We start from the raw sequence: 14,636 nt of genomic DNA on the forward strand, positions 1-14,636 counted from the left end.
GATGGACATGTGAGGCTGCGCATGGTTCTGCGTTAAGACGGCTTTTTGCAAAGATTTAACGATTGCAACTCCTTGAGAACCTCTTTTTTTTGCTCCTTCATCTTCCCTCTTGCCTGTGTACTGTACTGAAACCAAACTGCCAAGGCGGCTAGTCGCTCAATGTCGACAACGGGAGTCCTGTCTGTGGCATCGTGTGTTTCAGCAAGTGAGTACTTTCTTGTCATTCATGATCGAGTTGCCGAGCTGACCGGATCCAGTTGTCGATGTCCTCGCAGATAGCGCAAAACTTCTCCGTCACGTCAGAAAGAGTGACGAAGCGCGCTTTGAGGCTCTAGAGGCATCACTATACCTCGGGTCAACGCTCCTCAGAACCCTGTATGAAGCTGACTACAGGCGGTTTGGAGAGGTGCTCTACCCCCAGCCCCTCCAGGTGCGCGCTGGGGCGGGATCATCGAGTTGCTAACTGCAATGTCCCCAGGTCTACGCCGAGGGCGATCATATCGCCCGCGAGCAGCTCAAGGACATCATCATCAATTTTCAGAGGACTCTTCTGAAGAAGCTGCAGAGCAGCGCACTCTTTGACCATGTAGAGCCGAATGTGGAAGAGCTCCAGATTGCTTTAGACAGTGGTCGGGTCGACGCAACGGAGGCTCTGTGCCAACTCCATCGGCGACTGGCCCTTAATTCTTCCAATGGAATTTCTCCGTTGAGTGGGAGCGTGACAGGCTCACCGAGGGCAGAACTTCCTGGAGCGTCACTCCAAGCTCTTGGACAGCCATTGACTAGACAGGGCTCCACCACCACCAGGCAGTCCGAAGAGAGCCGACATACTGCTGGTTCATCTTTTGTCAATGTCAGCAATGATTTCGGGACTGGTGACGATACCAATCGCGAACCTCACCCGGGAAGCCGCGTCGACGTCGACCCGCGTACCCCATCGCTATCCTCTCCCTCTTCCCAGGAATTCCCCGTATCGCGCGTTCCCGGCCACGAAAACAACCATGTTTATCCGGGTAGTCAAATTTCCATGTCGAGCAGCGCGACAGTGACCGTGGCTCAGCCTGCAGCATCTTCCCCGGCTTCTCAACAGCCTGTAATTCGGCAAGACTCGACTGCCACTGGCCGGTCCGAAGAGCGCAGACATTCCAGCTTCTCTCTTGTCAGCTCCGGAACCGACGACGATGCCCAATTCGAACCTCACCCGGGAATCCGCCTCGACTTGCCGCGTACCAGGTCGGTTTCCTCCACTACTTCTTCCTACCGATCCCGCCAGCGGTCCCCACCCGTTCCGCCCGTACGCTTCACGCAGCTGCACCTCCCCGCCCCCGAGAACAAGTACCTCGGCTTCTGCAAAGGCGCCTGGAAACTGCAGCAATACGGCGTGCCCAACATGAACAAGGTCTTCAGCCTCGTCACGCGCCCCACGGGGTACTTTCGCGATCGCCCGTACTGGAAATGCGACAAATGCGCCTACTCGGGTCGCGTGTACGGCGTCGAGGGCCGGCGCCCGTCCTGGACCTGTGACCCATCGTGGCACGTCCACGCCATGACGGGCATCGGATATCGATGGGCGTTTCTCGCCAAAAGCCACATCGCGCGGTCGCGCCCCGCCGCCGCCGACCACCAACACGACGGCGACGAAGAAGATTCCGGCCGAAGGGGCCCCTTTGGCTGCATCTTTTGCTGCGCAATGTTTCGGACCGATACCCCGGCTTTTGGCACCCTGGATATGTTCATGGTGCATCTGGCGCAGACTCATCATAAGTTTCCCCCGGGATTTGACCCGTTGTTGGAGAAGATGAAGTGTGTTGTTGGGAGGGTTGTGGATAGCGGCGGGGAGGAGGACTGCGACGTGAATATTCCGCCCATGTAGAAGCAGGAATCAGTTTAATTGCTTTTTTTTTTTTTTCCTTTTTGTTAATCCTGCTTAGTTTTGTTTCTTTCTGTGGATTGATTTATATACCCGGATGCAGGGATGGCGGGAGTTTGGAGTTGGGTTACGGTATCTGACCATACCTCCTTTTGGCCAATCGGTACGAATTCAAGAATATTCAAGAACGGAGCTTTGTACATGGCTCTAAAAGCGTAGCATCGAGTCCGTGATAAAGAGGGATCTACCTAGTACTCTATGCACAACGCCGTTGGGGAAAGAAGCAAAAGTAAACGTTCTTTGTCCTTCAAGCTCATCCCTACAGACTTCCCTGGCCAGTCGCTTTTCCTGCTGACGCTGGTCTCATGCTGATTGATTATACTACTGTATATCAACGGCCAGAAACAGAAACGCACCCAATCTACCGAGAACCAAACGAGAACTTAAATGCTTCTGTACTCAACTCCCAAATGCCCAACCACAAAAGTATCCCAAATACCCAAACAATGGCTCAAACAAGGATATAATACACAACACGAAAGACAACCAAAGGAAACGAAGGATCAATAATACCGCCTCCCCCGCTTCAACGGACTACTCGGGGTCCGCCGCAAATGCTCCTCCCTCTCCTTCGATCGCCCTGTCACAAAGGGGTGTATGTGAGCTGCACTGTCGTTCTCGAGAAGAAGCTTCTGCGGCTTCTCATCGTCTTCATCGTCATGATCCTCGTCATGCTCGTGGTCGCGGCGGGAAGGGGTGCGCGGCGGGATATCAGGGAGCGGATTGTAGATTGTTTGCTGGAATGGTTGCGGTTGTTGTGGCTGCGAGGATTGCTGTTGGTGTTGAGGTTGGGACTGATCGGGACGATGGGAGTGTTGGGGTTGAGCATGGACGTGTTGAAATTGATGCTCGAGTTGATCGCGGAATGATCGGAAGGCGTAGTTGTTGGCGAAGGTGATTGTACAGATGGTCAAAAGAAAAAAGGCCTGCTCGCACAGTTAGACTTGAAAAAGCAATCTCCGAAATGAATTGGCCACCTACGAAACCCTTGTAGCTGATGCTGTTTGTAAACGCGGTATAAACCTCGCCGATGGTCTCTGCCCCAACGAGAGTCCGCGCCACGCTCGTATCCATGCTCATGCATTCCGCCCACTCTTTGCACGCTTGCTGCAGAGCCGGTAGCCGCTCGTCGGCTCCGCATTTGTTCGCAACATAGTTCGTCGCGCACTCGTTCCGCTTCCGCTCAATCTGGTCATACTTCATCTTGGTCCCCGCCGAGATGTCCGCGCGAAGCGTGGCGAAAAACGACCAGACCACGTACGTGAACAACATGAAGATGAGCGTGTTCACAAAGTACTGCGTCCAGTAGGACAGAATGCGCGGCACATTGGGATGCGCCTCAATCGCGCCGAGGATACTGGACAGCGACCATGGGGAGGGCGGTGGCTGCTGCTGCGGTGGTGCTTGCTCCTGCGACTGTTCTCGCTTCTTTAGCCTCGGCTTGCGCGAGAAGCGCCACTCGCTGCTGCTGGGCCGGTCACTGTCGTAGTCGCTATCCAGCTCCATCCTCAGATGCCGGTCGATTTCACGGTCTCGGCGCCGTCGCTTCTGGATCCGGCGCGCATGCGTATCCGGCGGGTGCCCCGGGCGCGGGATCTCGCCTCTTCCGGGGCTCGGTGCGAATCGCCCATACAGGTTCCAAAGGGAATTGCGCTTCTCCCGCTTGCGCGGCGGCTCGGGGGTTTCCTCGTTATCGGCGGTCTCCGGCGACGACATGTTCTCCGCTCCGGACGAAAAGTCTATGTCCATCTTCCGCGGAGTGGTGAAGGCAGGCTTGCCAAACATGGGAGCATCATTGCGAGACGGCGACGAGATTTTAGACGGGGAGAGCTTCTGGAAGAGAGAGGGCTGCGACGGGGTTTTGAACTTGGTCGGCGAGTCGAATATGCTTTGCGGGCCTTTATTGTGCAATGCGTCAGTATCTCGTAGTTTTGGAGTAGTCTTTCTGCTGTTGCTCTGGACAACCTACGATTTTTGTCAGATTCATGCTGCATGCTCAGCTGGTAGAATGGCGAGGTGACATCCCCGGGAGCCCGAGTCTGCCATTCAAAGTCCATGGGACTCTCCGCCGTGCGGGTCCCCATGGCGGCTGATGTTGATAGGGAACTCTGCTGTCCAGATTGTTGTCTTGAAGAAGAGATTGTTTTTCTCCATGCTGGAGGGGGGTGTAAACAATGCAACAGCGCCAAGCCTACTGTATCCAATACCTTCCTAATCCAGGTTAGCGTGGAATGGCCAGCCCTAACAACCTAATACGGAGTACTACTATTCTTACTACAGTATTGCCTGATCTTGAGCCTCGGATGAACTCATGCTCTCAACGTCACCACCATGGCAGACAGCGATCCTCCGCCGCAGCTCTCTGAGCACTTTACTCGGTAAGTCGTACATTCTGTTAAAAGTCATGAAAATCGACTAAGTTAGAAGACCGGCCCACGAGCAGGGTGCCGCCTGGTCCGAGCTATGGGACGAAGGTCGTACCCCATGGGATCGGGGAACCCCCTCGCCGGCACTGGTTGATCTGCTTGCTGCCCGAGACGATCTATTCAATCCAGTGAAGCCTGATGGGAGCAGGAAAAAAGCTCTTGTTCCGGTATGCTTTAGGTACTTCCCTCGAGTAATTTCAGTTGTTGATTGTAGGATCATAGGGTTGCGGGTCGGGATACGATCCGGTCGTGCTTGCACTACATGGCTATGATGCCTACGGACTGGATGTCTCCGAGAAAGCCGTAGCCACGGCAAAGGAGTATGCAGAATCCCAGCTGCGTACTCCATCGGCTAGCAACTTCCCTCTCTCAGGGCGAAAGCCCTCAATATCACCGGGCAAGGTTGAATTCATCCGTGCGGACTTTTTCTCAAAAGACTGGGAAGAACAAACACAACGATTTGATCTGATCTACGACTACACGGTACGTCTTCGCAATTCTCCTGGGAAAGCCTTGCTGATAGAAGGTCAGTTTCTCTGCGCCCTACTGCCGGCCATGCGGAGAGACTGGACGAGACGCATGTCCGAACTTCTCCAACCTGATGGACTGCTCGTCTGTCTCGAGTTTCCTCTGTGGAAGGATCCTCGGGAGGCCGGGCCACCGTGGGGTCTGAGGGGAGTGTACTGGGAACTTTTGGCCCGCGGGGGTGATGGCTTGCCCCGAGAGTACAATGACGAGGAACCGCCGCCGGCGGAGAACGCGGAGTTTAAGAGGGTGTTGCGCGTCAAGCCGGAGAGGTCGCATGAGATAGGCAAAAGCATGGATATGATTAGTGTGTGGCAGAAGATGTAATGCTTTACAAGTTGCACGTTGACGGGAACGCGTTCGACTAGAGGCCTGGCTATGATGTTGTAACAGTGATTACGCTGGGTATTACATCTGTGCTGCTAAGCATTCATGCACATAATGCTAAGCATTACAATCAAACCCGAACCCCTTCATCAGAAATGCCCCAGTCTTTGGGGAAAACCAAGCCCATCCGGAACTCCGGGTATCCCACTCCCCCAAAAATGCCATAACAACACCATCAAGAATACCAGCAACACGTCAAGACGAGTTACGACAATTCAGCGTGATCAACAACCTCATAGTCGCTCTCGTCCACGCCCGAAGACGACTCTCCATCCCGCACTTCCCCTTCCTCCTTACCCACTAACTCGTACTCCTTCAACAGTTTCTCGGTCAACTTCGTCTCGTACTTCTCCTCTGCTCGCGCAACCGCAGCCGCAAGGACTATATTACCCGTGATATCGCGAAGACGTGCTTCGCCATCATCATCATCATAATAGACGACATCAGACGCGTCAGTGTCGAATGGATGAGGACTCGAAGGCTCCTCGGCGAAGGGATCGACGCGAAGAACCTCGTTCACATCATCCGCAAAACGCCGGCGAAATTTCGTGTAGTCTGCTTTCTTCTGGGCCTCGATATCACGCTTAAAGGGTCTCGGCCTGTCATGTAGAGGAAAAACGAACCATTTGTCAGTGGACCAGAATAGATAGAAGGTGAGAGGTGACAAGGCATCAACTTGCCTTTCAACCCGACTTGGCCGGTTCCGATACGTGACGGGTTTTGGCTGGCCATACCAAGTGAGTACTGTCTCATCGCGGACGCCGTATGCCCATTTGGCCTTGTGGTCGTGAAGGCGTTTTGTGTCTAGGGCGGTGCTGCGGAGGTCGCGGAGGTCGCGGAGGTCCGCCATGGTGAAGAACCCCAGGCTGCGTGTTCACGGGATGAAGATCGGGCTTTAGGATAGTACAGTAGTATGGTCTAGAGAAGAAGGTTTGGCTGTTCTTATGAGGATCCGATGATGTGAGGTTGAGTTGAGTCTGAGTCACGGCGGATCAGACTGACTCGAATGTTTCATGGGATGGATCTAGGAGAGATTGTACTTTACAGTGCTGTCGATAGTCGGAAGTAAAAGGCTGTTTGAATGTGGCGCAGTCCTACTCTTTATTGGTCATCATAGGGTACTTGATTCAGATGCCGGGGTTCTACGTGAACAGGGACCTCTCTTGTTCCAAGGACAGGCAGGCTCGATGTTTGGACAAAAACAAAGCTCAGGGCTTCAGGGATTCTTAGGGCTCGCGATGATGTCACCTGAGTCATGTTGCTTGCGGATTGAGGAAGAGGTTAGTAATCAGACTAACCCGATTAGGTTAGCCGAGGCTCTTTCCGGTGACTCCACTCAGGACCCCGTGGGAACCCCCAAGTCCAGCTGATCTTCGGAAGATCGGAACGAGTAATGACGGGAATATCGTCCTCGTGGTAGAATTCAGGACAGGGGATGCTAGAAGACTCGAGAGCTCGGGTAACCACTAGTATCGTGTGATTTGTTCATCGCACGAGCGAGGGTCTTCTAGTTCCTTCACCATCTAACAGGCTAGCTAAGTACTCCGTAGTAGGCCTACCTAGTAAGTGCTGTAGGGTGAAGACTAGGGTTAACCACCATACGAGTAGTACAGTATGTAGAACTCTGCAGCGTCGGGTTGAGACATGATTCAATTACAGATAGCTGTTCATACACCAGCTTGACTACTACTATGCAAAAGAATGCAAAACATGATACTAGTATAGCCATAAACCCTTTACCTCGCCCGCTTGCTCAACTCCTCCACAAACGTCGATCCCCATTTGGCACTGCCTCGATCAGCTCGCTGCGCCATGGATGCAAATCTGGGATGTAGTAACTTACCTTGTATTCGCATCAATAAACGCCCGAAGCTGCTTCTGCCTCTCCTTCCGTTCCTCCGCGGGCATGTTCAACGCCCGAAGCAAAGCCTCAGACATCTCCTTCATATTGGCCGGATGGAACTGGACCGTCGAGGGCGCCATGAATGCTGATGCCCCCGCGAACTCCGACAGAACAAGCACACCCGCTCGGTCGTCCTGGCAGGCGACATACTCAAAGGCAACTAGGTTCATGCCGTCTCGCGTCGAGGTCAAGAGACAGACGTCGGCGACGCTGTAGAGCGCGCAAAGCTCCGGGAAGGGGACGGAGTGATGAAGGTAGACGATGGGCGTGTACTCTGCTGTGCCTGTTCATGATTGTGTGAGCGTTGCAACTCCCTACGCATAGGGTTGGGGAGAGAAAAAGCGTACTGTATTTCCCATTGATCTTCCCCACGCAGCACGATATCTCCGTCTCGAGCTCCTGATACTCCTTGACATCCTCGCGACTCGGCACGGCGACCTGGATGAGCACAATCTTGCCAATCCATTCAGGATACTGCTGGAGGAACTCCTCGAAACCATGTAACTTGTGCACAAGGCCCTTGATGTAGTCGAGCCGGTCGACACCTAGAACCACCTTCTTGCCCTTGTAGTGTTCGGTGAGTTCGTCGATGCGTTTTCCAACCTCGGGCTTGCTGATCGTCTCGTCGAATTTCTGGGGGTCGATGCCGACCGTGAAGCAGGCCGTTTTGACGAGGCGATCTTTGAACAGTACGGTGCTGTCTTGTGCCTGCGCGCCTCTTTGTTCCTTGTCAGCAAAAAAAAAAAGGCTTTCTTCTCCACGATCCAATGGGATATTCATACAGCGCCTGTTGACAGCTCGACACAAAGTTCTGCCGATAATCTTCTGTGTGGAACCCAATCAACGTGCTAGCCAACATGCCCTCGAGAATCTCCTTCTCCGTCGGCAACGCCCGAAGCGCCTGCGCCGCCGGGAACGGCGTGTGCAGCGAGAACCCAATCGACGCCGCCTTGCCCATGCGCATCAAGCGTTCGCGTAGCATCCGCGGCAACAGCATGAGATGGTAGTCATGCACCCATATCAGATCGTTCTCCCCAGCGGCCTCGGCAATGGTGTCTGCAAAGATCTCGTTGACCTTGCAGTAGGCTTGCCATGACTCTTCGCTAAAAGTTACCCCGGATTGATAATGGAGGATGGGCCAGAGGATGGCATCTTGAAGAACCAAGTATGTTTAGCATCCAACCCTAGGAATCGCGTGGAAAAAAAAAAAAAAAAAAAAAAAAAAAAAAAAGGAAAAAGGGGGATAGTTACTTGAGAACCCATTATAGTGCTCGTGGGCGAGCTTCTCGTCCAAGAAGACGGGTATGGCATTGTGTTCCCCCAGACTCCGTCGGATCTCATTCTTCTCCTCGGATTTGGCTGGATTGAGCCCCGGCCATCCAAACCATCGGAAGGGGGTTGTTTTGGTAAGCCCCGACAACGAGGTGACCAGCCCACCGCTCGATATACTCGACTCGTACGATCCATCGCCGCGCGGTTTGATCGATAATGGCAATCGGTTAGAGACAACGATGAGGTTTCTCGACTTTTCCGTCACAGGGTTGCTGGGCATTTTAATTTATGTTCCTCAGGTTAAAAGAGTTTCTCTTTGTTGGGCCGTTTTTGAACACTTTCCAAGTCCGTTTTGAGCCATAAGGGTTGCCCTTTGTTTATATCATCAATTCGACGTAACCCTTGCCGCTGATATCGAGCATTGATTCGTGGTTGGGAAGGGATGATGAAGTCATTTCCATGCCACTAGTTAGGGCTCATACGTCATTCCGTACTTGTCCCATAGGTAGCCAGTAAGATTTGCAAGTGTTTTTCTTTGCAAGTCCATTTCGAGGCAAAGTTGGGGATGCGGTGGGATATTCCGACTACCAATACCGGTAAGAAGAGATGATTTTACAGCCAGATTGATATATATCCATCGATTTCTACTACATAGATGCCGCTCCGGAAGCTCAGACACGCACTCGCTATAGAGAAACTACCGCTCTTTCTTGCTTTCCTGCTGATAGGATGATATAATGCTTGCTCCAATCTGCGATGCCTCTCTCCAGCTCTTCTGCCGGCCCCAAAACCGGTCAGAATCACTTGTGCGGGAAAGTGAGCGGTCGCGGGCATCCTGCTCCAGCGACGCACGCGTGATCTCTTCCTCCTGACCGGAATCACGATCTTCTGCAAAGCCATTGGACTGTACACTGAGATAATAGTTCTTGCGCAGCAAGTACTTCTCTGCCCGCTCTTTCCGCATACTGGGCGTCTCGATCTTTGCCATAGTCGCTTCTACCGCGTAGCGCACGGCAAGGTAGATGTGCTCCGCGAAAAAGACAGTTAGGAGCAGCGCCCAGCCGCTGAGCTGCACGGTGGGCTCGTCCTGATCACTCACTTGCTCGTTGTTCCGGAACATATAGATCAGGGCCGAGCTCGTGATGCTGCCCAGCCAGGCCAGCAGACCCAGCATGTCCAACCAGGGGCCGATCGTGTCCGCCCGTTCCGGCACCGGCCGCTTGCATTCCTTGCAGATCTTGAAGAAGTCGGATCGAAGCTCGATCCAATTGTTGATCAGGAACGAGACCGGCACCAACGGCCAGATGGGCGAGAACAGAGACAGATAACCAAATTGAATGACCATCTCACGCAGGTCAGCCGTAACGTCGTACTCTGGCAGATCCGCCTCGTTCCGCACGCGGGTTAGAAATTCGACCTCGTCCTCGGCGTCGTTGTACGCCACGGCTGACTTGTCGTTCTTGGAGTTTTCTTCCGTATAAGCCTTGTATTTTCGTAACACATGGCGCAAGATGAACGGTACAATCGCCTCCATGGCGAAATTGACAATCTGGGCAGTGACAGTAAAATAGATGACTTGTTTTTTGAGGCGCGCAGGGTTGATGCGGAAGTCGGCGTGATCGATAATCTTCTCATCTTCCGGAGACACGAACGGACGGACCGTCACGCGGAAGACATCCAAGTACGGAACAATCACGTTGGCAAAGGGAACATAGACAAACGCCGTCAAGAATACGGGCAGATACGATGTGATAAAATTGAGGACCAACATCTTTTGAACCAGGGCAATATCGTACGCTTCCCTGGTTTCATGGTTTTCAAACACGGTGAGCCGAGTCGCGATGTTGGTCAGAAGTGCACTGATAGTAGGCAGAAGCGAGGACAGTAGAACCGTAGGGATAAAGACCTAAGCCAAGCATGAGCATCCACACCGACCCAATGATCCATGAAACTTACCAGATAGCTCTTCAGTGGTCCGTTGTACACCTCGGAGATGAAAATCTCAATCGCAAAGCAGGTTGCAATAATCGCGCCGAGAAGGCCGGCCGCGACAAGAGCAAATGGAATCTGCAACGACTGACGCAGGAGGCGCTTCTTCCACGAAAACACCTTTTTGACCTCGCCGGTTACTTCGTCCCGAACCTCCTTCTCTGGCTTAAAGTCTCGATTCTTGGTAAACAGGACAGAGACACCTCTGACCTGCCATCGAATACCAAACTCCACCTCCTGGCGCTTCCAATATTCGACGAACACAACGCACACAAAGCAATTGACAATCGCATACACTGCAGAAAACGAACCCAGAAGAAGCCAGCAGGAGAAACCAAAGACAGCCGGGAACAGCAGGAAAGCAAAATACGATTGCAGAAAGGCAAAGTAAAAGCCAACCTGTTCCCGTCAGTCTGCTATTTGTTCATCGGAGAGCCTGTGATTACCTTTTCACCAAATTTGTTCCGAATTTGATCGAGGTCTTCTCGCGTCAAAAAGGTCTTCTGGCTCCAGTCCTTCATCCATGCCTGGTTTGTGGCATTGTCGTGCAATGGAAAAATGGAGTCAATATACTTCCACTTCCCCTGCTTGGGTGTGAGATCAGCCCCTCCATCCTCCTTGGGCGCCGTGAGCATGTAATAAATCACACGCAGTCGCTCAGCGTCGGTCTGAGGCTCGGGCGAGGACTCCCCACCAGGCTGGGTGTGACGAAGGCCATGGAGCCAGTCGCGGACTCTGCCAACTGATCAGCTTGCCTTTTGAACGCCAGAGACGTTGGCGATCTACCTCGATGTATGCGTTGCCCTCTGCAGGCTCTTCTCCGTTGTCCTAAGAAATACAAGAAGCGACGACTTGTCACCTGGGCGGACTTCCGTTAGGAAGCCGGCCTCAGCGAGCTTCTTGAGAAGCTTATCGAGCTGCTGGGTGGCATGCTGAGGATCTACCGCCTTTCCATCAGTTTTTGAACTGATATGGGGGCTTTGAATTCCACCTTCTGCGAAGGAATAGCGGATCACGTAGTCAACATTGTAATTGCCCTGCTGGGCATCTCGCGATTCTGCGGCCATTGATCCTCATGAAAGGAAGAGGAGTTGGTATTTGCAAAGAACAATGATCGACGACGTGGAGAGCTGGAGATACCAGGCTACGTCATACAGTAGAGGGTTAGCCCTAACTTTGTTGATTGCCAAGCTTGGTGATAGGTTATCAGCCAATCAGAGCAACGCCAACCATGGGTACTGCCGCAGCCATTTTTCAGCGTGATTGATCAGTTCAGCTCGTTGAGATCGTAAACAAAGGAACAATCATTCACGATGTCTTAATAATGATTGATCAGTCAGTGAAAGCTTCCACCATACGAGTACGGAGTATATAAAAGTACTCACAGAACACCCGGTGACCTCATAATGCCACTGCAACTGCAGCAACTGAGATGGATTATCTCGACTCCTGCTGAACCAGGCCATTCTACTACAACCCCCAGCAGAGGTCACGGCTTGGTCTCCAAACTTCCGCAAGAGCATTCAACCTGACCCCGTCTAATTTGAAAACATGATTCCCACCAGTGTGGTTGACATGTTACGGTTGAAGAGGCTCTCTTTCTTCGTCTGGTGAGACAGAAGCTTGGCCAGTCCGTTCCTATTCCAGAGGCGTAGGTCAATGGCTGGAAGAAGTGTGAAAACAACTACGGAGTACTCCGTACGTGTTTTATTGACATGGAGTTGATTCGGGCGTTGAGTAGCCAATAGGTCTAGGTGAGCGAGGAAGGAAAAGAATCAATTTATGCACAGCTCAGTACGACCTTGTTGCGACTTTTCGGGTTGTTGAGCAAGGATCCTACAGTCTACAGATCCATTCATTGTGTGGGTGCGTCCTTGGAGCACGGGTACTGTAGACGACTTGCGAGTCCAAAGTACGGGGTGATAGTTTAGAAGTTGGAAGAGCCGGGATCGCATTGTCATTTGGATGAAATCTGGGCCAGGTGGACTCAAGGCTTGGACTCGACAAATTCGCGCTGCGAGTAACGATGCATGATATCTATAGATTCCTCGGAAAAACCGTAGTTCTAGACGTTTCCTGCTTGAGAGTCCAGCAAAGAAAATATCTATTCACGAAAGACAAGAATAATCTACAAAAGAAAAGTATTCATGCTCAATGATAGACTTTCGCTCATTGGAACCCCAATACCCAAACATGATGCGCATAACCATACAGTTTGATGATTATAGATTAAAGCATCACTACCGCGACATCACAGCCGACATCCACCTTTGCTCATCCGTCCTGTAAAACGTTAGCTTGCCTCTACTGACCAGACCAAGAAAAAAAGAAAAAAAGAACATACCGGTCAAAATGAAGCAGCATCGCGAGCACTGGGATCAACTGCTTCTGGTAATTCTTATCCTTCTGCTCAAAGAACTGGAGAAGCACGTTCTTCAAATAGATGTAATCAATCGGAGTTCCGTTTGGCCCGGCCGGGGTCTCACTCCGGCTAACGGAAGAGGCCCGCTCCTCCTCTCTCGACGCCGGGGACAGGAGACGCTGGCGATGGTTCGAGTCCATGGACGAGCGCGTCGACCGATTGCCGCCGGGGGATCGACCGGACGGCCCGCCACGGAGATCCTCGGTCAGGGACTTGTTTGCTCTGCGCAGTTTTTCCAGCCGCGCGTTGGTCTCCTCGACCGTTCGGCGCAGCTCGGCCTTTTCTTTCTCGAGTTCCTGCACGTGTTTTTCGCTCTCGTCGAGCGCATCCCGCAGCTGGGCCATCGCCCGGCGAACCTCTTTGACCTCGTCCGTCGCGCGCTGGAGCTGCGACTCGAGCTCGTCGCGGCGCCGGCGCCACTCCCGCTGCGAGTACTCCAGCTCCTCCTTGTCGTTTTCAACCATCTTGAGCGCCTTCTCCGCCTCGCGCACTTTGGACCGCGTCTCCTCGAGTTCCCGCGCGCGCCGCCGGGCGGCAGTGTTGGCCTCGTCCTCGATCCGGTCGCGTTCCTCGATCGCGGCTTCCATGCGTTCCTTGAAGTCGCGCACCTTGGCGTCCGCCCGGCTCTCAATGTCCTGCAGCAGTCGGCGCATCGTCTCGCCTTCCCGGCTGCGCTCACTCAGAAGACGGTGCGCTTCGACCAGCTCTTCCTCAAGGCTCTCGCAGCGCTCGCGCGCTTCTTTCATCTGCATTGCCATCTCGGATGTCTGGTCGCGCATGCTGTTCATCAGGCTCTGAGCGCTGGCGTGCTGTGCGGTCTTGAGTTGGATCTCGTCGCGCAGACCCTCGATGTCGTGGTTGAGTTGGGACACGCGGTCCTCGGCCTCGCGCAGCTTGGCCTGCGACGTCTTGAGCTCTTCACGGACCTTGGCGAGCTCCTTCAAAACCCGTTCACGGTCCTCGATGGCTTCCTGCTTCTTGGATTCAGAGTATCGCAAATCAGACTTTGCCAGGTTCAGTGCTTCTTCTCCCTTGAGGCGGCCGTCAACCTCCTGACGGAGCTTCTGGTTGAGCGACTTGATTTCGCCGTCGCGGTCGGCGATGGTCGATTTGAGCGATTTGACCTCGGCCTGGAGATCATCGTGCTTGCTCTCCAGCTTCCGCAGATCGGCAGCCCTGTTTTTCAGCTCCTCCTTGGCCGTCTTCAGTTCGGCCGACTCGGCGCGGAGGTTCCGCAGCTCCGGTTGGAGCTTCTGAAGCAGGTCTCGCAGCTCCATCAGTTCCTTGAACCGCGAGGCTGCGAGTTGCTGCGCTGCCGATAGATCCTTCTCCAGAGTGGTTGCTTTGGCCTTCAAGTCCTCGAATTCACTCTGTAAATCATTCTGTTTTTGCGAATCCTCTTGAGCAGTGATCTGCGCAGTCCGCAGTTCCGCAGCCTCCTTGGTCGCGTTCTCCAGCGATTGCTCCAGTGAGGCCTTCTCCGCCCGGAGCTTCTTGATCTCCTCCTTTGCCTCGACGTGCTCCTGGCCGAGATTCAGCAAGTCATCCCGTAGCGACTCAATCTCCTCCTTGAGCGACTCCTCGCCTTTGAGTTTGCCATGCAGACGGTCAATCGCAACATTCTTTTCGGCAACTTCGGCGGTAAGCTCTTCGATCTTCTTTTCCAGTTCGGCAAGACGGCCAGAATCGCCGGCTGCTTGAGCGTCCTCAGCCGACGGTGTCTCCTGGGTGACTGCGTTCTCTCCCCCTTTACCGCCCTTCTTCTTCTTGTTCTTCTTCTTC

General features: G+C 53.3%; 7 protein-coding genes across 7 annotated transcripts; 3 read left to right on the top strand and 4 right to left on the bottom strand.

Moving 5' to 3' along the window:
• Positions 1-159: 159 nt before the first annotated feature.
• VTN31DRAFT_676 (uncharacterized protein) lies at positions 160-463 on the top strand (the record flags this gene model as incomplete). The annotated part of the gene is made up of 2 exons (XM_069407405.1): positions 160-205; positions 258-463. The coding sequence occupies 2 exons, from the start codon at positions 160-162 to the stop codon at positions 461-463; spliced, it is 252 nt and encodes an 83-aa protein (XP_069263532.1).
• Positions 464-1,027: 564 nt separating this feature from the next.
• Positions 1,028-1,873, top strand: VTN31DRAFT_677 (uncharacterized protein; the record flags this gene model as incomplete). The annotated part of the gene is made up of 1 exon (XM_069407416.1): positions 1,028-1,873. The coding sequence occupies one exon, from the start codon at positions 1,028-1,030 to the stop codon at positions 1,871-1,873; it is 846 nt and encodes a 281-aa protein (XP_069263533.1).
• Positions 1,874-2,433: 560 nt separating this feature from the next.
• Positions 2,434-4,014, bottom strand: VTN31DRAFT_678 (uncharacterized protein; the record flags this gene model as incomplete). Its single annotated transcript, XM_069407427.1, has 3 exons — positions 2,434-2,856; positions 2,912-3,828; positions 3,900-4,014. The coding sequence occupies 3 exons, from the start codon at positions 4,012-4,014 to the stop codon at positions 2,434-2,436; spliced, it is 1,455 nt and encodes a 484-aa protein (XP_069263534.1).
• Positions 4,015-4,261: 247 nt separating this feature from the next.
• VTN31DRAFT_679 (uncharacterized protein) lies at positions 4,262-5,208 on the top strand (the record flags this gene model as incomplete). Its single annotated transcript, XM_069407438.1, has 4 exons — positions 4,262-4,308; positions 4,358-4,523; positions 4,579-4,839; positions 4,888-5,208. The coding sequence occupies 4 exons, from the start codon at positions 4,262-4,264 to the stop codon at positions 5,206-5,208; spliced, it is 795 nt and encodes a 264-aa protein (XP_069263535.1).
• A 265-nt stretch (positions 5,209-5,473) lies between these two features.
• Positions 5,474-6,118, bottom strand: VTN31DRAFT_680 (uncharacterized protein; the record flags this gene model as incomplete). Its single annotated transcript, XM_069407450.1, has 2 exons — positions 5,474-5,867; positions 5,949-6,118. 2 exons carry the CDS (start codon positions 6,116-6,118, stop codon positions 5,474-5,476), a joined length of 564 nt encoding a protein of 187 aa, XP_069263536.1.
• Positions 6,119-7,004: 886 nt separating this feature from the next.
• Positions 7,005-8,723, bottom strand: VTN31DRAFT_681 (uncharacterized protein; the record flags this gene model as incomplete). Its single annotated transcript, XM_069407461.1, has 5 exons — positions 7,005-7,056; positions 7,112-7,454; positions 7,519-7,889; positions 7,954-8,323; positions 8,423-8,723. The coding sequence occupies 5 exons, from the start codon at positions 8,721-8,723 to the stop codon at positions 7,005-7,007; spliced, it is 1,437 nt and encodes a 478-aa protein (XP_069263537.1).
• Positions 8,724-9,140: 417 nt separating this feature from the next.
• Positions 9,141-11,499, bottom strand: VTN31DRAFT_682 (uncharacterized protein; the record flags this gene model as incomplete). The annotated part of the gene is made up of 5 exons (XM_069407472.1): positions 9,141-10,349; positions 10,400-10,831; positions 10,879-11,167; positions 11,219-11,372; positions 11,424-11,499. The coding sequence occupies 5 exons, from the start codon at positions 11,497-11,499 to the stop codon at positions 9,141-9,143; spliced, it is 2,160 nt and encodes a 719-aa protein (XP_069263538.1).
• Positions 11,500-14,636: the final 3,137 nt, after the last annotated feature.

Source organism: Thermomyces dupontii, assembly GCF_041956625.1.
Source record: "Thermomyces dupontii strain NRRL 2155 unplaced genomic scaffold VTN31scaffold_1, whole genome shotgun sequence".
Classification (NCBI taxonomy): domain Eukaryota; kingdom Fungi; phylum Ascomycota; class Eurotiomycetes; order Eurotiales; family Trichocomaceae; genus Thermomyces; species Thermomyces dupontii.